Source organism: Branchiostoma floridae, chromosome 16 (assembly GCF_000003815.2).
Source record: "Branchiostoma floridae strain S238N-H82 chromosome 16, Bfl_VNyyK, whole genome shotgun sequence".
NCBI classification, from domain to species: Eukaryota; Metazoa; Chordata; class Leptocardii; order Amphioxiformes; family Branchiostomatidae; genus Branchiostoma; species Branchiostoma floridae.
In genome coordinates, this window is record NC_049994.1 from 14,181,375 (window position 1) to 14,205,910 (window position 24,536).

Below are 24,536 nucleotides of genomic sequence, written 5' to 3' on the forward strand. Positions count from 1 at the left end.
CGTTTACGCACTCAATAGTCATCGTATTAAAGCCAGGGCCGGCAGAGTCAATTTGTTCGGCAACCAAGGCAGGTCTTCCTGGCGACCTTGCATGTCATGCAGGGAGAATGTCATGCAGGGAGAGTTTGCCGGCCTAGCTAGATGTCAAACCCCCGGTGTGCTTTATCTAAGGTCCTCGTGAACAACTACCTTGGCTGCTGAACTAATTCTCTGCCGGCTATGGCTAAAACTCTGGTTTTCCAGGTTATAATTTGGGCGAAGTACTAACCCTGGGAACTTGAGAATTTCGTCATGCATATCAAGTCTTTTCGAGGCACGTATTGTGGAATATAAAGTTTTCTGCAGTCCCAAGAACTTGTCTACGTTCCAAATTTACTACCTAACGACGTTTTCGGGTGAAAGCCAAGGGCAAATACGTGGTAGACGGCCGGATAAATGCACCGGACTGGACTGTTCGGTTGTCTTTCTGTGGACGGTCTCACAGCGACGACTGGCGTTGAAAAGCAGTACTACAGTTCTGGTGGCACACTCTTTGCTGCAGTACTGATTACGGACACTAGTCGTCGCTGTGAGACCGCCCGCATTACACAGAACTTTGTGATGATATTAATCAGCATGTTTTAGACTCGGTAAGTAGAAAACTAGGATACTAACGGAATCCGTTATATTTGAATGGTTTCTTAATCTTGTGATGATGTTAAACCTATGTTTATTTGCAACACAAGGAAGATGTACTAAAAGCTTCATATTTACTAAAACTCTTCTTTTATTATCCAAACAGGCAAATCTTGCCTTCTATAAATTATGTACATAACAGTGACTACATTCATACTTAGGTTGTTAGAATAAGTCCTAACATACAACTGAAACTCAACATCTGGTGTAAAAATTATGTACAGAATAATAAATTCCACAGTCTAACAGATAAGTTACACCATGTATCAAGTCCTCAACTAAATAAAAAGACATCTAGAGCAATGAGGTAATGTTATAGAGTGCCTGCTGCAACAGTTATGGACAACAACAAAAAAGATGATTTGTCCTTTTGTAACTAAAGTGAGCAAAAGTCATCCATACAGTGAAGATACTTTCTTAGCTTGCCAAGAATTTGGTTATCTAACACGCAGCTAGGTTTGCATAGGAAATATTCACTGTTAACAGTTACTAACCTTCACTGAGAGGACAACAATTCGTTTGAAAACACATACTCTTACAGAGAACAATAAATACAATGGCAAGCAACAATTCTCTTCAAAAGGCATGTAAAACTGTTAATGGATAGGCACTTCTGCGAACGGAAATTTCACAATTTTGCTGCATGTTTACTCCGAGCAGGTACATATATGCACCTACAATACCATACAACCAAAGAGTCCAGCTCTTCCAAGACCTGGCATGCCTCCCCATGATTTGTGAGGAACATCAATTCATCTAGAGCATCCTAGAAACTTAATATCCATTACTTTAGAGATAGAAAATGACAACGATTATTTAAAGACAGCTCAGACAGTACAACTGACTATGACTATCATACAGGTCCTAAACTGAAAGCAGTTGTGAGAACTTAAACCTCAGATCAAAAGCTTTAGTAGCTTTATAATACTCAGATACTATTAATACTGTGTTGCAAGGAAAAAAATATCTAGGGAAACTGCTGGACATAAAAATTATGATTTTTGTCAAAGATTTCTGGCTAAGCTACAATTTCAATGATTGATGTGAGAATATTTTCCACATGACATGATCACATGGTCACATAATTTTGTTTACAGATATCTTAAGGTAGTCACATAGTGACTAGTGAACACAACAGCTCCTTACATGATACTTAATCTTATTGACTTGAGGCAATTTGATTGGCTGGCAAAGGCAAGATAAGGACCACAGAAGTTCAGTCATCAGCAAAAGTCATAAAGTCAAGCCTGAAAGAAGCATTATAGGCAAGAGATTCAGCAAAGTTGCAAAAAACAACCTCCTTTCTAGGCTTGAATTTGGACGTCGACCTAACAGTGGACCTTGACTTTGATGAACAAGTTGTCGTCTTTTGTGTAGCTACGACTCCAGAGCTTTTCCAGCGAGACAAACTTGTGGAATCCGCGGCCCTCGCTCATGCTAGTCGTCGGTCTCTGGTAGTTGGGCGCGGTGGCGTCCGGAACCAGAGTGTGCGAGATGTGCTCGGCCTTGTTCGAGTCATCCGATTGGTCGAGCAGCGTGAACGTGATGTTGTGCGGGAATGGCCACTGGAGCACACTGTCGTACCGATGCTTCAGGATGTGGAAGTAGATCGACATGTGCGTTCCGCGCGTCTCGCCGCCGCCGTTAGCGAACACCTGAATGCACATCTTGTACCCGAATCTGCTGGTGTAGAACGGCGGGCTGTATATGGACGGGACCTGCTTGCTGGCCGCTTCCTGGTGCCGCTGGCTGAAGTTGTTTATTCTCCAGAGCAACGAGCCGTCATAACTCGTGACTTCCAGTTCTTTGATCTTCTTCATCTGTTCTGCAATGATGGCTTCTTTTCTCAAGAGTTCCGTCTGTAGGAGTTCGATTTTCTCGCTCTGGTTGCAGACTTTCACGGTGAGGCTCTCGAGCTTACCGTTCTGAGATTTCACGCGCTGGTGTTGGCTCGTGAGGAGAGCGTTCTGGTTCTGGATGCGCTCGTTCTGCTCGGCGACTTTAGCGGCTTGCGCGCGCATCTGCCCCTCGTGTTTGGCGAGTGTCTGGTGGATGTCGTTGATTTTCTGACACAGGAGTCCCAAGTGGTACTGCGGCAAGACTTTCAGGTGCTTGTTCATCTCTGGGCGCTTGGCCTAATGGTAACAAAATAACACTCAGTTACATTGAGGAAGGTTATAAGGTCATAATATATCCATATCCAGGTAATAAGATATGCCAAACAGCAGTTACTGAAGCAACTGGATATGATCTGGAAACTGTTTCCGAAATTATATCCATTTGCTAGAGTAATGTAACTTAACGGTATCAACATTTTTAATTCACCAAGAAGGTTATGTTTTCAATGCTGGTGTAATTGAGTGTTTCTTTGTCTCTTTGTTTACAACATAACTTGACAAGTTGTGAAAGGCTTCATATTGGCAAAACCAAGAACAAGTTTAATCATGGATCTCCTAGTGGCTTTCTATTGTACTGCAGCAAAACATCTGGTTTTCATATCTTGTTCCACTCTATAACCTGACGATCAATATACAGCTTGTGGCAATGGTCAATACAATCTTTTTCTTCTGCATCTCAAAGAAACATCAAGCAAATGGATTTAGAAAGAAATTTATTGGCATTGCCATACTATGAACAAAATAACAGCAGTGAGTTTTTAATGGTCACATCTGTTGGTCCAAACAAATGGGAAACATGTTGTGCCCCTTTTAGGGGCCCATTTTGTGTCCATTTTTGCACCAGCTGTTGTAGACAAGGACACAAAACACCATAATTGCTGATTGTATTGTTATGAACAAAATACCCATCATTACTTTCTGACCAGCATTATAGATTTTCTTCCAAGTACTTAACCTGGCTGTCTCAAAGACCCGTCCCTCTGTCCCGGGGTGGAAATTTGCTTGTTGGGCCGGAAATTTTTTTTTACCCCATCCGTCCCAAAAACCGTAACTTCATGACATGAAACTGTTGAAATGTATTCAACAAAGAAAATCAACAACATGAGCTCCCAAACAATGAGTGAGACGGAAAAAAAATTAAGTTGGAGAAAGCCAGTGTTCACAAAACCGAGAGCAAAACTTCTATATCACAGGTATTACCAGAAGCATTTCGTTCCTTACTTAGTAAAACCTTCAAAGTATAACAGCCAATTTCAACTGGTATGTTTCTTAATTGAGAAGCCTTGGGTTTGTACTTTGTCCATTTTTCTCTGACATACCAAGTTAATGAAGCCTGGAGACAGCTCTCTCTCTTCATGTCTACCTTGTCCCCCAAACAAGCTGGAGGTCAAGGGACTAGGTAGGTTCCTGGGTAGGCATACTCAAAAACCACCCTGTCTCACCTGGAAGGTACATCCCGCTGGTTTGAAGGGACAGGGCAGGACGGACTGCGGACAGTTCCCGCGTACCGGGTCCAGGTGCTGTGGAAGCTGGCTGCGGGCCACGTCCTTCAGGCCGCAGCTGTTCGGACAGTTCACCGGCACAGCGAGGCAGCTCTCGTGGTGAAGCTGTGAGATGTTAGAAAACAACAATCATTGGACAATTCCATCTTAGAAGTGGTACCTCTCTAACCAAAAATTTGGCATCAGCTCATTTGTAAGCTGTGTGAACTGTTACAAATCAGAGATCTCTATTTCCCGTCCTTCAGGCCGCAGCTGTTGGGACAGTTCACCGGCACGGCCAGGCAGCTCTCGTGGTGAAGCTGAAATCAAAGATTGTTTCTTATTGGACTATTCCATCTTAGAAATAAATGTGTGGTATGGAAGTACTAGTATTTTTCTCTGAGTTAGCAAAAGTTCAGGAGAAGCTGGCCGCAGCTGTTGGGACAGCTCACCGGCGGCGAGGCAGCTCTCGTGGTGAAGCTGTGGGAAAAATCAAAGATCGTTTCAATGTACAATACATCTTTCTCTGACCTAAAGAACTCCCAACAGTTATTCACCAAAACCAACCTGTTCACTGGCAAGGCGAGGCAGCTCTCGTGGTGAAGCTGTGAGATGTTAGAAATCAACAATCATTGGACAATTCCATCTTAGAAGTGGTACCTCTCTAACCAAAAATTTGGCATCAGCTCAATTGTAAGCTGTGTGAAATGTTACAAATCAAAGATTATCTCGATTTCGCGTCCTTCAGGCCGCAGCTGTTGGGACAGTTCACAGGCACGGCCAGGCAGCTCTCGTGGTGAAGCTGAAATCAAAGATTGTTTCTTATTGGACTATTCCTTCTTAGAAATGAATGTGTGGCATAGAAGTGTGTTCAAATTAAAGATTATCTCTATTTCGCGTCCTTCGGGCCGCAGCTGTTGGGACAGTTCACTGGCACGGCCAGGCAGCTCTCGTGGTGGAGCTGTGAGAAAAATCAAAGATCGTTTCAATGTACAATACAAAACATGTATTCTGGTCTAACACAACTCAACCTATTGTGCAAAACTGGCGTGTTACTGTAAATGCTGGGGATTTAATTTTGCAGCAGCGGGAAAAAGGACTTTTTGCGGTGGTTTTATGTTCGCGGTAGCACCATGCACTTACTGCCATGGAAAAATGTTTGCGGTGGTTTGAAGTTTGCAGTGAAGCTGCCATCACAAAAACCGCGAACATTAAACCACTGCAAAATTGTCTACATTTACAGTTATTGCCTAAATGCAGTTTACCAGTTACATATGAATAGTTAATACAAAGATAAAAAGACATGCAAAAACTAGCCAAAGACTACATATTAAACCTCTGCCTAGAGGGTATGGTGGATGCCTTTATTCAATCCCTCTCCTCCCTTAATTGCAATTATTATTACCTACATATATCATTACCTCATTACACCAGTGTTGCCTGACCCCCCATGGAGATTTTTAATGGAATGGCATAAAAGCTCAGTGCTACTAGTAGATCATGCTGGTAATATTCCCAATGTTTCATTTCCATGGAAAAGAAAACATCTCAACAAACTTCAATGAAAGAACAAAAAAACTCCCTTTTTCATATTTTCATCTATGATAAGTCAAATCGTTTACATTCATCCACCAGCTTACGACTTACGCACCTGTCACTCTGAAAAACAGCATGTTTGAAACATCAGTATCCCCCAGATAGGTAACACTAGTTTACCTTTAACTGTCATTTCAAAGAATGTGACTATTAAAGGGACATCATGTAGTAGATGTTATATGGTAGTTTCTTTACTATATTAGTACTTCAAGGGACTGTACCAGGAAGTAGAAAGAGAGGAAGACAACATAGAAGAACTTTGAGTTTAGCCAAATCCATGAGCGTGACAGAGGATGGAGATTAGGTGGAGGAGAGCAGTGGATGGATTCATGGTGCCCCAACAATGCATACAGAGGTCAAGGGATAGGTGAGGTGAGGGAACCTGGGTACACAAACAAATACCTACCACCATTTCTCTGGATGGAACCTCCTTCCCGCAGTGTTTACATTTCTTGATCTTGCTGACTGCCTCTTCCTTCCGTGCCTTCTTCCCTCCCACCTGACCACAGGCCATGTTCACCATGTCTCTGTACGTGCAGGTCTCAAGATGCTCCTGGGGAAAGATACAAGCAACTACTTCAGGGATGGCAGGCTTCACCCCCTTCATCCATACTACATATAGTTCCAGGCATACATAGATCTATTTCAACTTCTCAATATTTTAGCGTTTCTAGGGAAAGTCATTTGCATGTCTATGTTGACCATTTTGAAAGCATGAAAATAAAAATAAATGGTAAAACCTGTACAAGTGACCACCTCTAAATATAGCCTAATCCAGTTAGAATCCAGTCTTGTTCGCTTTGGTCCACTCCCAAAGGTCGCTACCCCACCAAAACAGACATGTGAACAAGGCTACTCTACATAAGGACCACTTAGCCAATCATCATCATCAGTCACTGTGTTCTGCATCTATAGTCTGGAAAGTCCTATAGCTGCATTCAGTCTTTCTTCATCCTTTTCCATTGTTCCTTGCATCCTGCAAGCTTCCTTAGCTCCTGGAGTTTCTTTGCCGTTGTAGGGAAAGCTCGACCTCTGTGCTTTAGGTCTGCTTTCAGCAGGCTGAGCAGGTTGACACAGTGTCTTCCCTTGCGTGCCTTGAATCTATTTGAACCTAGTATGGCATATTCAAGGGCTTTCTGTGCAGGCGTGTCTTGTGGCATCCTGAGGATGTGTCCAAACGTAGACCACCTTGCCTGCTCGGCTTTTTCGGAGAGAGGTATGGTGTTACAGATACGGTACAGGGTGTTGTTGGATACCATGCTTTTTGGCCATTGGAGACCTGTGATTGCACGCAGATGTTTCCTGTGGCAGACGTCTAACTTCTCTGTGACTGCCTTTGGTGCTGCCCAGCTGTTGCAGTTATATAGCATGATGGACACACAGCATGCATTGTACAGCTGTAGCTTCTTTGCCAAAGGAATGCTGGATCTTCGGACCCAGATCTTGCAGAAGGATCTAAAAGCAATGTTGCCCATGATGCAGCGTGCTTCTACATCGGCAGAACTACAGAGGAGGGAACCCAGTATCTTACTTTTCCTCCATTCCTCTTCTCCCCGTTGTGGTTTGTCTGCCAGGTAGACATGTGTAAACTCTGTTTTACCTTCATTAACAAACAGATTTGAGTCTCTTAGATTCTTTGCTGCCACAGGTAGGAGAGATTCTAGTGGATCTCTTTCCTCATCTAGAAAGTCCACGTCATCCGCATACTCCATTTCTAGGGGCATGCCTAGTGTAGAGACAGGTGGATTGGGTCTTGCAGAAGATCTCCGTACCGTTTCCAGTGCAGCTGCGAGGTAGCAGGTGAACAACACTGGAGACAGGCTATCTCCTTGTGGTGATCCAATGGTCGTTTCAAAGTCTGCTGAATGGGTTAACTTGACGCGTACCTTCAGTTTGGTATCAGACAGCAGTAGCCTTACGAGTCTCAGTTCATCGTCATTGCATCCAGCTTGTTTTAACACTTCTAGGATTTTTGATCGTTTAATAGTGTCAAAGGCACGGGACATGTCGATGCCCATTTTGTGAAAGTCCCAGTGTTTGGACATGACAACGGAGACGAGCATACGTTGGGCCCACACTATGTCTGCGCAGCTGCGACCCCTTTTAAATCCGCTCTGATATGGCCCGGTGAAGTTGTCGATCTTGTCTCTGATGCGGTAAAGTGTAACAGTGGACAAGATCTTCCGGATACTATTCAGGAGGGCAATAGGTAGCAGGTTTGCGGGGGGACCAGGAGGCTTTTTTGGGTTTGGGCAGGGCAATTAGCGTCCCTTCTCCGATAGCATCTATTGGGTGGTGATGTTCGAAGGCGTGATTCAAGATGGATGTTAGAACTGGGGCTGTAATGTCACTCCCATATTTGAATAGCTCATTGCTGATTCCATCAGGTCCTGGTGAGCGCCCATTTCTCAAGGATTTTATGGCCTTCTTGACTTCGTCCTCTGTTATTGGGACTTCAAGAGACCTAGGGTTACCTTGGAAAGCGTCCAGTTTGTCCCCGTTTGGGTCGGTAAACTGCTGGAAGAACCATTGTCTTATGGCGTCTGCCTTGCCCTTATCTGTGGCAATGAAGTTACCCTCAGCATTGTGAACTAGCAGTGATGGAGTGTGGTTTCCAACTTTGAGAGCACGGGCTGCCCTGAACATTTTGCTACAGTCATCTGTGGACGAAATCTCATTTGCTAGGTCATCTGCTCTTTTAATCTCAAGTTCTTTCAGTCGTTTGCCTATCTGCCGGAGGATGGCGTTACGTTCTTTTCTCATAGCACTTCGGTCTATGCTCTTCCCTTTTTGGTATATGCGTAGTCGTAATGCTTTTTGCTTCTCAGACAGTTTTGCAACTTGGGGGTCTTCAGTATGCTGTCTGTGTTTGTTGCTTTTGAGCACCCCTAGGACTTAGCCAATATGACTGATTTTTGTGGTCCCTTACTTAGACAATTTTTCCCTTTTAAAATAGCATCAAGAATCAAGACCAACTGTCCACATTAACCAGATTTCATTGGTATCCTTGAACAGGTTTGACTAATTACCTTTGAACTGACCAGGTAAAACTAGCTCACCTGTAGGTCTCGGAGCTCCCCCTTCCAATCACAGCCATCGCTGCGGAAGTTACACCTGACAGTCAGGGACAGCACCTGTCTGCTGAACGCCACATCTGCAAACAACTGTGAGAGGAGAAATAAAGAATAGCTTAACTTTGTAAAATCACAGTATAACAAAACAATTGTATAATGTTATAATAAAAGTGTATCATTTCTGCATTTAAGTAAGATGTAGTACTGTAAACTTGTGGAAATATTATGACCAGTTCTAAAATTATATACACAAAAAATTTACATCAAAACCAGTGCCCCCAAAGATGCTACACAGTTTTTTTAATGTGAACTTTCCATTCAATTTCCACGTTGGAAGACAAAATATTATTAAGTTGCTCTATTTCTTGTAAAAAAACACAGAAAGAAATGATAAAAACCCTTTAAAATGGAAAAGGCTACAATAAAAGTTACTACAGATGATGTAAAAAGAGGATAAAAGTGGCCAAAAAAAGAGAGGTCCCACCGAGATTTGAACTCGGATCGCTGGATTCAAAGTCCAGAGTGCTAACCATTACACCATGGGACCGGTTGATTTGCTTCCGCCTGAACCTTACTACTTGAAAGCTGGGCGTGACGTAGGCGGCAGTATCAATAGGATCGTGTTACGCACCGGCAAGATGATCATTTACATAACCAAATGCAGCGCGTGTTCTTTCAACATAAACGGTTAAAATTGCTCAATTTCGCCTAATATGTGCAATCAAAATTAAAAAATCACACAAAGAATAAAATATTATTTTTTACTGTGAAAATTTGAGGCTTTTGTGCACAGAAAATTAAAATGGAGAGTAAATTTTTAGTCTTAGAATTTTCGTCTTTCCTCCTGATACACGCCATTGTCCTTCAAAATGGCGCCGCGGGTCACCAAACAGAAAAGTGTACCGTAGAAAGCTTTTCTACCCTCAAGGGACGTCCTGATCTCATTAAATTTTCAGGCAAGGTAGGGGGAATCATTCGTGATCTTCAAATCCCAATATGCTCATGCAAATGTGGCCTTTTGACCCCTTAAAACCGAGCGTGCTTTGCTGGTACAAAAATGCTCTCAAGTCTCACGGCACGGTTTTGAGAGGTGCGTGCCAGACTATCAGTATCAACATCACCGCCTACGGTTTTTCCTGATTTATGGACGATCTAAAAATCGTTTCTGCGAGAGATTGCGTATCTGTCTCATTAGTGTCCCCGTAATGTGCACATTTGGGGAGGCAAGAACATCGATTAACGAGCGCAAAATCGCGCAACGATGCGGAAAGCAACCCAATACGGCTCCGCATTTCACGGTGTAGTTACTTTAGCACTGAGCAAATAACTGGTGTCAACTTCGAGATTAGACTCGACTAGATGGACAAAATTCTACTTCATTTATAACATTACCTTGTCTGGATGGAGCTCCAACCCGTCTATAGGACATTGTGGGTTCTTCTTCCTGGATAAACGTAGAGGAATACGGCAATGAGTTCACGTTAATTGTCTGTGGGAAAATGCGTGGGAAACTTGTCAGCAGGTTGGACGCCTTTGGAATATTCAAGTCAACGTTTTTCACATGAAAGCAAAAAGTTCATGCATAAACATTGCGACTGTTTCAGGATACCGCTAGGGAGACTGTATTGTTGGCAATATGAGAAAGCAAGCAAAACAGAATATGCTGGAAAATCATAAAAAGACATGTGTCTTTTCACGGATGATGTTAGTCAAAATTTGTCGTCAACTTTTTTTGGAGGGGGGTGCATAGGTATTTTGTGTAGTACCGCTAGGCTACAACGTAGAATTACAATATATTATCATAAAGAATGTGTTGGAAAGTCATAATAACAAACATTTGTCAGCTGGTGATATTATTCTAAGGAGATTAGTTACATATATCCTTGGTTTTATGTGTTGGTTATGATAGTACCAAGGACAAATATGACGCTATATATTTTTCTATTTTTCTTGTTCATCATATTGCACAGACTAGCCTACTAAGCGTAGGGTGACAAATTACGTTACATTCTTTCCGTCACATTTTTCAGTTTACATTTGTAGCAACAAGCCTAAATCCAAACAAGGCATTGGAAGTAGGAGCCTAAGACAACAGTACAGATCTCTAGAATCAATATTGTCCCGTGCCTCAGCTAACAAGTTTCAAAAGAGGGCCCGGCGGACGCATACGAGGTAGACTGAAGCTCAAACTAGATCATAAAATCGCAAATTACTTCCCCAAAGTACTGTAGTAAGCTCTTCCACGGTAAATTGACAGTAATTACCCCAGGGAAATTGCCTTTCCTGTGATTTAAATAACACTTTGATTTTATCACGTTGAAAACAGAACATTTTGCAAAAAAAACTAACCCAGAGTAAGAAATCAACAACATTTTCAATTAAAACACGCAAAGTGTCCATCATTTTTACATGATGGCTGACAAGGTAATGCAATAATGCATGAATGACCCATTGTGACATGTTAATAATAAATGTCAAGAAGAATTTACACGCGATTTTAATGTCGATGCCTACGCTAAAAAGGTTGCACGGTCCTAAAATAATCCAATCTCAAAACCAAAACGCATTTCATTGTCTTGTGACCTTTCAAATCGTTACTGCGTAACGTTATTTGTAATTTTATCCTAGTCTCGGTGTCTACGTGCACAATTTAGTATTGACCTTGCACCCCAATACAACCCAATATCCGCCCACAATAAAATGGCCAATAAAGAAGACAAACGCGCGAGTTACCTTGAAGCAGAGGACGCAAAATTTAAACGAGCCGAGGTTATATTTCACTGTTTAAAAGTCGCCTGTGTTGGACTGTTTTCGATGTAAACAAGGCCGAAGGCAAGTCCGTTTCATCCCTTGTATATTTTTGTTCTCCGGTTACAAATCCAGCACACTACCGTCTTCTTTTCTAGGAGGTTCCTCAAACGGAATGAGAATTCACGTTATCACTATTCTTATTGATTGATTGAACTGTGATAGATATACAATGATTTTAATACGTTAGTTACCAACCTCATACATGGTCCAAGGCAGTCGGCGCAGAAGCGGTGCCCGCACGCTGTCTGTACGGGGTCTCGGAACGCCAACATGCAGATGGGACACTCGTACACTTTGGACAGCGGCTGGACGAAATCTGCCTCCGGGAGCACAACAGCCATCGTCTTTTTTTAGTCCAGGCCTTCCTTCCTTATATACTGCACCAATCTTAGTTTTATAAGGAGAAGGTGTTGAAGGCTTTGAAAGACCTTGTAGGGGTAGTGTACCCCCACTCACTCGGTTCGTGCCCTCCCCAGTTCAGTGCTCTACTCTCGGGTCGGATGGCGCGCTCTCTCTGGTCGTAAACAATTTTCAGCTCACCGACACAAAGACAGAACGAACCTTACACACAACTACACACAGTTGTACTAATAATTTCCACCCAGCTAGTCCATACAGCGTGGAATAGTCCGCTCAGGTTGGTGTCCCTCCTAGTACGGGCCGACCCTGAACACTTGGCTCGCCACGGTACCGCTATGGTCCACCGAAGCTGCCCGCAATTTTTTCGACGAGTAAAGTTGTTTGTACGATCCCTCTACGCCTTACACGAAAGACAATGCCCTAGAGTTGTGTCCAGTACGGAGCGGAGTGTCTTGAGTGTACTGTTACACGTAGGTTCGGACAACAACTGGACAGTAGAGTTCACGATAGCGGTCCCGTCCTGAAATCCACGGGTCAAATAGTTGGCGTTGGGTCGTCGCTCTGAAACGGTCATCAACATGGGTCAAACCACTATTTAAGGGGGTTAAACCAATTACTATGATTTAAGTAAAGAATACAAACCAATCAAAGCAATCAACCATTAATACATTTACTATATAATGTATTTAGGTTGACTATATAGTGCACTCAGCATAGATTAATCCTTGATTAAAAAGTAAACAAATCTTAAAATGTTTTGAAATGGTACAGTCTGTAGGTATTGTGTCTTTGATGTGTTGATTTTATTCAGCCTATTCAGTTCTATTGTCTACTCCCTATTCAGGGCCAGACGACTCGGCTTACGTTACATCGGGGAAAAGAAATATCAAGCAGCACAATAACAACAGTTACTCTCTCTGTAATTAACTTGATTATGTAATTCGCACATTATGTCGTTTGCCACTTTCGCGACTTGAAACTAGCTGCTTTGTCCATCCGAACAAATTGATTAGCGAACAATCTGTTGCAAAAATAAATCGATAATGTGCTTTTTGTTGCTGACATATGTTGTATCAGCCAAGTTTAGAAATAGACAAAAACATTAACTAAACCAAAGAGCTTTGAGGAAAGCCCATTGACTAAACGAAACGAACAGAGAATAGCAACATACTACAATTATGTTTCTGTAGAAAAATGTAATTTCCAAGCAGATCAATGGCATATTAAAGGTAGTACCATACTGGCCAAGGATTGTTGGCAGCCAAGAGGTGTCAATTTGCCATGTAGCAAAACACACGCCTAAGCCAGCTTCACTCCTCTGCCAGCTTTTGATAATATCTTATGCTACCGTAGGATCGGCTTGGAGATTATAGAAATGTTTATTCGAAGTGCATGTAATGTATCCGTCCCTGTTATATTTTGTTAGCTTGGGCGATAAGAGCTTTTTGTAGCACGCAGCTGGATACTACTGTATACCGTTCAAGTGGCTGAAACTGCCCAGCTTTTTGTTTACAAATACAAGCACTCCAAAAGCCCTCTGCGCAATGGTCCGAGAAATTCGAAGTAGGTGAAAATTGCACATTGTTATGGCAGTAACGTTTAACACGCATTGTCATGGGAAAGGGGACGGTCTGTGGTGTCGCACAGGTCTTAGAAACAAAAATGTTATGACTAATACAGGAGACATGGATGGCTTACTGCTAATGTTTTCTCGCCCGCCGTTAAAATCCTGTAATTGTGTAAACACACAAATAAACACAACAGCAACCAAAGGTAGGTATCAGATTTTTATCAAGAATAAAAGACACAAACATCACAAATTGAAAAATACCTCTAGACAAGCCTGAACGTAATAGTTGCTCAATACACTATAAAAGCATGTTGTCGGTTTACGTGCGGTAGAAGTATTGGCACAGTACATTTGTTGAAAACAGACACTAGCCAACATAACCAAATCTGACCATTTGCGAACTATTGTCACACACAATAGTGACACACAGCTTGCTAGTCGGGCACAGTTATCCTTTTGTAAACCCTCCAAGACACCAACCCCGAAAGGACAAGAATGCCATCAGTATTTACGTCAATGTACTTCCTTTCAAAACCAGCCAATGGCCGCTCTTCTTTATTCCAGACTCGCTGGGAAACATGTTCAAAGTTTGCCTTGGTTCTTTTGTTTGGTGGGATGAAATTTACGTGACCGAATCGCTCGGGTCAATGTATTTACCGAAGACGAATGTCGGGCTACTTTCAACGACTGCCAAACGGCCCCCATGAGTAATTGAGGTCCGGTTCATCCGCCAAGTTTGTGGGGAAAATTTATGGACTAGCGAAAATCGAAGACTATGAATCTTGATAGGTCCACAGATAGATCGACTGGCAGTATCTCACATACATAGATAGTTGTATCGGTATGATGGCTGTTTGGAAATTAAAAAGTAAACTACAATTTGGCCACACTGGTATATCTACATAGTACGTATACACAATAATACGTACATACAGCATTTACTTTAAGTATTTCAATTTTTCAAAGTCGATAAAAGATTTTGAGCTGAATAATGATAAATAAAATCATATCTGTGATAATCAAAATCCGAAATATGATTTGGCCACAAAGATATACACATACTGTCTGTATACAGTCTAAACTTTGGTTATTTCGATTCATCGTGGCCAATAGTAGATCATAAACTCAATAAGCACACATAAAATGACAACGAATAATCAAAACATAATTTCGCTATATATCTACTGTCTTGGAAATAAGATAAAAATGCATAAAACCATGATTAAAAACAAAAACATAATCTCGCCACGGCTATATAACGTCATCTACTGTTTTGGAAATATGAGCTATATTGTCTATACCAATAGTAAATCTTGAACTCAATAAGTATACATAAAATCATAATCAAAACCAAAAACACAATTTCGCCACGGCTTTATGTCTACTGTCTTGGAAATATGAGCTATATACAGTTTATACTTTGAGTATTTCAATTCTTCGTCGCCAATAGTAAATCGTGAACTCAATAAGCATACATAGAATGATAATCAAAACCAAAACATAATTTCGCCATGGCTTTATATCTACCGTCTTGGAAATATGAGCTATATACAGTTTATACTTTGAGCATTTCAATTCTTCGTGGCCAATAGTAAATCGCGAACTCAATAAGGATACATAAAATCATACGGGACCTTTGAAGACCACGGATATTGCTTTTATTACGCAATATACCAGGCGACGTGATAGGGTTTAGGTTCACTTGTCAATAAAATCGTTCACGAAAGAGATGTTTGTCAGATGTTATTTGACACCATATGGCGAATTCAAGGGTCATTTGCGGACATGTAATTTCAATTTGTCAGACATGAATGCAGATGCTTGAAGCAAATCACATCTTCAGAAAAATGTATTTCAAATACTTCTAGATATCCGTTAAATTTCAGGCAATGTTATATACACTTGTATCCATTGCTTTATGCTATGTTTTAGATATGGGCAGTTGGGAATAAACATAGATTTTATTTTATCAGACAGGAATGCAGATATATTAACCAAATCACGTCATTCTGGAAAATATACTTCATTACAAACGGTAGAGTGGCAGATTTGTATCCATTGTATCACTCTACTGATGTTTCAAAAATGGCGCTGAGACCACATCTTCAGAAAAAAAGTATTTCAAACACTTCTAGATATCTGTTAAGTTTCAGGCAATATCATAAACTTCTATCCATCGCTTTATGCTGACTATATTTTAGATATGGTCAGTTGGGAACATAAATTCTATGTTATCGGGCACGAATGCAGATATTTAAAACAAATCAAGTCATTCTGGAAAAATATATTTCATTTCAAACGATTTTGGATAGTTATAGATGACTTTAGGTAAGGTCACACATTTGTATCCATTGCATCACGCTACTGATGTTTTAGATATGGAGCCAATGACCGGTGAAACATTGCTGTCAGACAAAAAGTCCGTTCCTTACCGGGGTCTTAAACAGGACCATTCAGTTCAGAGACAGGCTAATATTCATGTAAATTGTTCTCCCAAACCAAACGGCCCCTGGGAAGAAAATCACGGTCTAGCGATGTCTCTCCGAGCTCGCGTTTCGTACCTAATGCCTGGGTACCTGCCGGGAGAAATAGACAGCTCGGTTTGAAAAGGAGCCATGGGGTCATGGCAGCAGTGGTAAATAATAGAGCCTTCTGCAAATAGACGCCTGGAGAACTCCTGGAGAGAAAATCATCGGGTTGAAAAGCTGGCAGGAGCCGCTGTATCCGAGGAATTTTACCGGCGGCCTGACCAATTCGCCGCAGGCAGGCAATTTGTGGACGTAAAGAGTTGCGAGATGTGCAAACAATGTTTAGAGGGTTTGTTCAGTGGTGGTGACTAGCTCAGGAAGGAATGTGAAGATTTGTTCAACGATTTAGGCCAAGGAACGTCGTCGGTTAGGCCAACGAAAGAAAAAAGTACATTCAGTCGTACCTTAATAGTTAAGATTTTAATTAGCTTAGTGTAGTATGGTTTTGTGTTGTTCAGTTTGGCTGTTAACCTTACATTTAAAGTTGATAATGCAATCAGATTATATGTGGTTTAGGAAATTTATTTCAGTTAGGGTTAGTTGCTATTTTTAGACGTCCTTGAATTAGTTGATCTTAGTTTGATTTACTTTAGGTTGTTTTTTCTAGCACAGTTTAGCATAATTAGGTTTACTTTTGATACGTTTAAAGCGACTTTCATCAGTTTAGTTGAGTTTCGTTGCCTTTAAGGTAAGTTTGGAACTATTATGAATCCTAACCCGTTCGTGTGTGCTGAACCCTAACACAGTCTAGTTTATCCATAAAACATTAAGTTCATCCATTCATCAGTTTAGTTGAGTTGAGGTAAGTTTGTAACTATAATGAACCCTGACCCGTCCGTGAGCGCTGAACTCTAACACAAAGGTCGCCATTCTTCTCCAAAGTTCACCTTTCTAATGACATGCAAGACGTGCGGATGCATTTTTCATCTCGTTCCCAGTCTCGGACATGCCGTTAAGAGGTCGTTCCCAAGGTCAGAGCTAACTTATTCCGGTGCTCATCCCGGTAATACCCGTCTCGGTAGTAAACCCGCACTGCCCCGGGAAGAATGGGACAATTTTCCCTAATCCCCTGGTTATAACTGTCGGAGCGTCTGCCTTGGTAGAATGCAGAATTACATCAAGGAGGTTCAAGGTAGTTTTAACCTCATAGATTACTCTGCATCTTTCCGACTCTATGGATTTACCATGGCCTCCACCAGGCCCTCCTACATGGGTGCGCGGATCGTAGAATTCGGCAAAAAAAATCGGGAAATTGGCCAGGGGAGTCCTATCATGCTAAGGTTAATGTTTCCCCTCCGGCCAACTCCGATATCCTATGGTAGCAAAACTCCCCTGGCAAATTATTCTCCCTATAATACCCAGCGTAGTCAGTCTGGTCAAGAGACTAGGTTTACCAAAGGAATTCTTGTCCTGTAGCTATCATATAATACAATGAGCTTTTTATCAAAAGCTCCTTGTATAATGTGAGTAATACGTCGGTGCCCCAACGGTAAAATAGTTAGACTAAAAGGATGAGAGAAGAACCCACTGCCCCTACGGCTTAAAAGGGCTTTGTGACCACGTTTACCGTTACCTACGCTTTTACTCTTCACCAAGGAGGTTATATATCCCTATATAACCTCCTTGCTCTTCTCTATGATACGGGTACAATAGCTTCAGCTGATAAAAGCTGACAATTTCACCCGCTCATAGAATCCCGATTCCCTTGGATTTATATTGGATCATGTCATTTTCTCTCGACCTCAAGAAAGCTACAATCTTTATGAACAGTTACACCTTGGTTACAAATATCTGGCTTATCCTGTGAAGGGACACGTATGCTATGCAATATTCGAGCTAGTTGATCGTAAGCGTGTCGTTTTGTCCACATATCGAAGACGTTTAATATATCTTATCTACGGAGCATTTATAGTTTGTAGGCTTCTAACCCCTTCTGAACCTTTGTAATATGCTTCTAAATCGCGACTGAAAATTCGAGGTGAGAATAATTTGTGTTGTACTACAGTTGAAAAACTTCAATGTCCTTCTAAATCTGTTTGTAAACAGTCGATGATTTGTCATTAAATTTTCAAATGACATTATGGCGTCGTTTTGCAGCTCCCTGGCCAATTATTACCCCCGATCTAAAATACTCTATCACTTCACAATACATGCATACGGGCACAATACGGTGCATGAGTATGCAGATCTACGAAACTATGTCAACAACAGCGTGGAATGGATTTGAACATGAATGAAATGACAATACATCATCATAGATGAAGAATTCCCTACAGATCACGGTAATTGTGTTATCATGTCTCAAGAGCCCAAGGGATCATCGCAATTATCTGCTATTAACAGATCTATTACGGGTCCCCGCCTTTGTCTTGCATATTCCGGTATGTGTTCATCTCCCTTGGAACTGAAAATCAGAAGTTTTCTCACAGAGCAGTCGTCTTGGGGGTTTCAGATTCACGCAACACTCTGCAAAATGTATGAGCCGCACTGCACCATAAAGTACTCGCAACGTATATAACATAAATTTGGCCTCAAAATGATTATCAGATACAGGGTAGCTTATTTTTCACGCTTTTGGGTACCATCCATAGGCTTTTCAGTACAAGCGATGCTTGAAATGATCCGAATATTCACAGAGCAAATACCATACATCAGTTCCATCGTGACTTATGCAATCAATGAGTTTATGGATTCTACTAATAATGGTAATATTACCGCACGAATGATGAACAGAAAATAAAGCTTCATTACTCGTTCAAGAAACGGACAGTAAGGTTTAAATAGGCCAATTTCTATTTTGGATTGACAGTTCATTTGTAGTTTTCTTAGCTAGCTGTTGTTTTTCCCAACACATTCGTTTTGTGTAGGTATTCAAGGAGGTTTTATCAAGCTCCTTGCAGTAATCTACTATCATCGAAGAGGAATAACTTACGAATATAGTATGTCACTAGTTTGTTACAGTTGTCTTTAAGAGAAATATACATTCAAGTGGCGTAAACCAAAACGTAAACTATGCAGTACATTAACACGAGATGTGTTTTTAATAGACCTACCCAGTAAACGCTTCATCAACTGCCGCACTGCTTGGCGCTGTTGATCACCGGGACATCCCAACAGCAATGATGGTCGTTACGGAGTTCCTCTACCCTCTGTTGTACACAACAAGCCTTACAGAATACGTATCAAACGAAGGAAAGCAGCAAACATCGGCTGAGACGTCAAGCGTGCGTCCAAACGTCACGTATCCACGCGTAAGGAATGTTTCCGTGTTCGTTGTGTAGATTTTTCTTTTGCGGATCGGGTTACGGTTTACGCGAGTCCAAAACACGCGAAACTTGTGGGTGGTACATCGCATGGGACGCCCCTCTGCGATCTTTGAATACATGTGATGAATCTCGAAAGCCAATTTTCACGCAAGGTTCCGCTTGGAGTGGCCTTGTGAGATTCCCATCGGCCGGGGGTCCCTCAGGGGTTCATACTCGACCCTGTTGTGGCTCTGCACTTACTCTCCAAGCAGAGGTTAGGCTCCGGCTGTTTTTTCACGTATTTAGTCGTTTTTATCGGGCTTTCTATTTTATACTCTTTCTTGATGTCTCGCGGCCTAAACCCTAACCTCTGCTTCGAGTTGGAGAGTATCTGCACTCAACTTCGACGTGTATGTACCCCAGGGATTGCACTTTTATTACCCTGTTGGACGTTTTATAACATCGGTGAACGTTCTTTGACATGGATAGCGTGTGCAAAGTTATACCAAGTTCCACCCATTTGAGTTTCTTCTGTATTTCGACCCTGTTGTGACACTGCACTCAGTTTTGACGTGTATGCGAGTAGTACTCCGGGAGTAAAGTTTTATTACCTTGTTGAACATTCTTTGATATCGATAGAGACTGCAAGGCCATGTCAAAGTTATAATCCATCAAGGTGAAATTATACATCTTTTGTACGTTTCTCAGAAAAACCTGATGTGTTTCGACCCTGTTTTGACTCTGCACTCGGCTTTGACGTGTATGCGAGTAGTACCCGGGGATGGTAGTTTCATCATCCTGTTGGACGTTTTATAACCTTGCTGAACGTTCTTTGACATGGATGGCGTGTGCAAAGTTATATCAAGTTCCACCCTTTGTGAGTTTCTCATGTGTTTCGACCATGTTTTGACTCTGCACTCAGTTTTGACGTGTATGCGAGTAGTACCCGGGGATAGTAGTTTCATCATCCTGTTGGACGTTTTATGACTGTGTTGAACATTCTTTAAAATGGATGGCGGGTGCGAGACCATGTCAAAGTTATGTCAAGTTACACCCTTTTTTTAGTATCTAGGGAAAATATGATGTGCTTCGAGTCCTTCGACCCTGTTGTGACTCTGCATTCAGCTCCGATGTGTATGCGAGTAGTACCCCCAGGTGATTGCATTTTTATTGCCCTGTTGGACGTTTTTAAAACCTTATTGAACATTCTTTGATATGGATAGCGACTGCAAGGCCATGTCGAAGCAAGGAGCTTGGTCGAAGTTACGTCAATTGACACTTTATTAGTTTCTCAGAAATATCTGACGCATCTCGAGTCTCGACCCTGTTTTGACGCTGCACTTAGCTTTCAAAGTTTAACACGTATGTGAGCAGTGCCCTAGGAATTGCTTTAAGTGACATGTTTATTGTCCTGATGGACGTTTTATAACACTATTGAACATTCTTTGATATGGATGGTGACTGCAAGGATACGTCAAAGTGACATCGAGCTGAAATTACTTTTTTTTTTCAAGTTTCTCATGAAAATCTGATGAACTCCTTCTTTCAACTCAACCAAGTGTCTGCTGGTACTTTTACCAGACTGAGACCTGTTGCAGTTGTTTTATTTGTCGGTAGCTGTAATGGACAGAGATCAGAAAAACACTTCCACACACACTAGTAGGCTCTCTCAAGCTGACTCGGCCATTGGGCCAGGAAGTGTTGTACCATCACTCAAGGAGCTTTCAGCAACGCTGATAAAATCTCCTTGCTAAGCCTAAGCTTCATAATCATCAGGTGGGGAGTGATTCACAAATCAAGGACACAAATGTAGTAAAAAGTGATCCGAATATCCGGACATAGATGATAACCTATGAGGATTTATACAAAAAACCTCATCGTGCTAATGATAAGAAATGCGGTAAATATTCCCCTCTTGTCTCCAGTGTCAGATAGCAATTCTTTTATAGGAATCACCAATGATATAACCACGTATGAGGTTATAGGCAGACTATACTGGTATGCTATAACTTCCTTGATACAACCAATAACGTGTCAGCAATGATTAGCCTTGCATTCAACATATTAGGAACGAACATGCTTGAGGAAACAGTACGTTTTTATGATATCCAAAAACATTATTTTATAATTGCTATTTCCAAGAAGGAATTGCTACTTCGTCTGTGTCCCAGAAACCCCCTGAGAGCCCTTCTAGCCAGTCAGCTGTGGGAAACAGACCCAGTCACATTCATTCCGCCCCAACGGGCCTGAAAAGACAGAATCTTGTGGAACGATCCGGATCTTTGTGTTGAGGAGTCCTCTGATGTATGGGGACAAAGCACGTAAACATTGATCGACTCACATCCCGTCTTTGTGAATTCCTTCACTGGGGGGAGTGGAAAACTCACCGACAAGCAATGCAATGTCTATTTTTCCACCCCTCCTTTTGAAAATACAGCATGGAGAATGGTAAGTCGTGGTTTGATACATACAGAACGGTTTCAGATTTCAACCATCCATTTCAGTGCTTTGCGTGTCTGACGTGTTGACATTTTAATACGTTCTTGGCGATTGCCAGTCGCTCTTGAATAAAACATCACCAAATCTCGGTGTTCATCCCTTAAGCTTGCTTGTGTGTCGCTTTATTGAACAGGATTTAAGCAAAGACTTTAAGCCTCTTGGTTTATGAGAATGTTGGCCAAATCAAGGAGGTTGTAGAAAACCTCCTCGGCCAAATCAAGGAGGTTATAGGTCTCCTAGGTCAAATGAACTTGAAGTCACATAGAGGTCGATAAACCTGTTTGTCTGTGATTCAGTGCTGGCTACAGAAGCATTGGAAACAAATTCAATGGTCAGCTGGAGTTGCCGCCAAAGATGTATTGAAAGTATCAGAAACGCACAAAGAATGTGGGTTAGCGTAAAATCATTTTCTTGAACCCTTTTTGACACCGTGGACGTGGCCGAACGTGATTCCCACTTTTCCGTGCCGCTCTTCTCCGCCCATAACTATCAGTCAGTCCACACCTCAAAGGTTTCTCAAAGCCAGACGCAGACTTTATAACACCGCCAGTCGCACACTTCAAACACCCAACCACTTGCTGATGCAACCGTTTCACAGAAAAGCGAAAAGGGCTCTTTTGTAGCTTTCTGTGGCGCTCAGAGAACGACCTCTCTGTGTCTATTAAAGCACGCTTTAAGAACTGTACAAATGAAAACAGTTCCTTTTCAAGTTGACATTTGCGTGAACTTGGCAAACAAGTGCATCGCATGCAACACTACTGCCGTGGTATTGGGCAAGTAAGCTTCAATACCAGCTTGTAGAATGGTCAATACAGCTGTACAAGGCATGGAACACCCCCTTAAATCCAAAGACAAATCGTTCAATACATTGAGTGTGTGTGGAAGGCCGCCTGAACTGAAGCTATCGCTAGTCCTTGGCACAGTGCCCTTTCATCACACCAGAAGCCCTGGATGATGCCAGAGGACAAACCGTTCCATCACTGGTTGGAGAAATAAAATCAATTCCTTGCTATACAAAGAGACAACTCCTGCTGCGCTATTTAGTTGGAGGACACAGGGTTCTGCATGTGTATAGAGTGATGTATGAGAAAAGATAGCGTGGTGGGCAGGGTGTTTAGAGGGAGAGCTCGCACAACAGACCTCCCCGGGGTTGAAGGACATTCCGAAACAAATATTATGGTGTTTGGTGTCCGAGTCGGCGTCTACGCTGGATGACATGTCCATTATGTATTATGAGGACGCTTGCAATTTCTAGACCACACAATCTGATCGAGACTAGTACTTTTCTTTGTCATCCGTCCGTTTCACAGTTTGCAAGATTGAGAGCGTGTGTATGACACTGAAGAAGTTTAGAATATTTTACCATTTCATTTTATGTGCATGCATTGCGTTTGCCTTTATTTGCAAAAGGATTTATTGGTGCGCAAAATTGTGTTACCTTTATTGATACAGTACAAAAGGCCAAGAAAAGCAAGTGAGGAATGACATGTTTTGTCGCCGTTCATAAGAGCCTATGACATGGTATTTGGACGCAAAACCTCTCAATGTCTTCATGTTGGATGCCAAGTTTCAAAGTATACTTATCTCGGCATCTCTCAGGACATTGGAAGGAATGTGAGTTATCACATCAGGGATAGATGGGTATGGATGTGGCCTGATAGAATCGCGACCTCTAGCGACCATCCTACTGATTACAGTCTGGTAGATTTCACGGAAAGGAAATTTCACGGAATCATCATCAAACTTTGGGACAGACTGAGTGGGTAGGGCCGGAACCATTCGTTTCTGATTTTTTAGTCTCATTAATTACACCATTCGAAAGATCTACAAAACTAATCAGAGCTATCCATTCAAGCATGGCTTCCGCTGCAGGTGTTTCATTTTTCAACAACTTAAAAAAATGCAGTTTTATGAATATCTACGTGGTTCTGATTGCTTGTCGAGATCTCTTAGTCAACATTGACATTGGCGAGAAGCTGGTTTATCATCAAAAACCTTCAGCAGAGGTTGATGGGGAAACTCGTGAACTTTTTCTTACTTTCCATCTTTTTCTGTGAGTTATGGTGGGGATGAAAGCTGACAAGGATGGCATGTAAGGAAAGGTCACGATTTTCCCCCACCAACCTCTGCTTGGAGAGTAGGGATTTCCCCACACGTGGCCCGGTGACCCCTAGCCGCTGATGTAGGTCCATTAAAACCCGATTACTCACTCGGACCGTGGCGAGCTTTCAACATCCGGAACTTTTTTTCCTATCTTGCTTTCTTTCATTCTTTTTGTCTGACTGCTCTATTTGAATTGATGAAGGGTGTACAAGGGTGTTGAAAATCTAGCTAACCTAGCTTCTTCAGATTTGTATGCGCACTATAAGCTTGTCTTATTTCTTTTAGACAATTTTGGTGTATCACTTAATCAGTAAAATAAAAAAAATACTGTCCGTTCTGACAAAGATACCATGAATGTTGCAGGGACAAAAAAGTAAGATTTCGAAGGATGCTGTACGTCCCCTCGAAAATACAAAGATGGAAGAACCTTGTGATTGATAATTCCCCGTCAATGCAACAAAAATGGGCGTCCTTAATATTCTTAACGCTAACGGTGTATCAATTACAATTATAAGGAGGCGGATCCTCACAAAGAAGTAAAGCAGTACATCCGGCCGGACGCTACTTCTCACGCCATGTTGGATTGATAGATGGGGATTTAAAGACTTTCTTTGGAAGCACGGTTACATGGTGGAGAAAAGAGGGCATGAATAGAAAAGGGGTTTAGATTACAGGCCTTACCGCACAGGAAGACAG

The 24,536-nt window shown here is 41.9% G+C and overlaps 1 protein-coding gene and 1 non-coding gene across 2 annotated transcripts; both read right to left on the reverse strand.

Annotated features, from left to right (window-relative positions):
• Positions 1-2,003: 2,003 nt before the first annotated feature.
• Positions 2,004-19,368, reverse strand: LOC118432803 (TNF receptor-associated factor 4-like). The gene is made up of 9 exons (XM_035844422.1): positions 19,047-19,368; positions 11,731-12,456; positions 10,117-10,168; positions 8,710-8,814; positions 6,057-6,203; positions 4,794-4,856; positions 4,507-4,534; positions 4,016-4,197; positions 2,004-2,810 (listed from the first exon to the last, which is right to left on the reverse strand). Exons 2-9 carry the CDS (start codon positions 11,874-11,876, stop codon positions 2,004-2,006), a joined length of 1,530 nt encoding a protein of 509 aa, XP_035700315.1. The 5' UTR covers positions 11,877-12,456; positions 19,047-19,368.
• Trnaq-uug lies at positions 9,200-9,271 on the reverse strand. Its single transcript has one exon. It is a non-coding gene; the product is annotated as a tRNA-Gln (tRNA).
• Positions 19,369-24,536: the final 5,168 nt, after the last annotated feature.

Excerpts from the sequence above, each read along its gene's own strand:
- LOC118432803 (XM_035844422.1), bottom strand. The coding sequence starts at position 11,876 with ATGGCTGTTGTGCTCCCGGAGGCAGATTTCGTCCAGCCGCTGTCCAAA. Across the intron at positions 10,169-11,730 it reads TGCCTTGGACCATGTATGAG|GAAGAAGAACCCACAATGTC; the intron begins GTTGGTAACTAA and ends ACGTTTATCCAG. Across the intron at positions 8,815-10,116 it reads TGGAGCTCCATCCAGACAAG|TTGTTTGCAGATGTGGCGTT; the intron begins GTAATGTTATAA and ends CTCCTCTCACAG.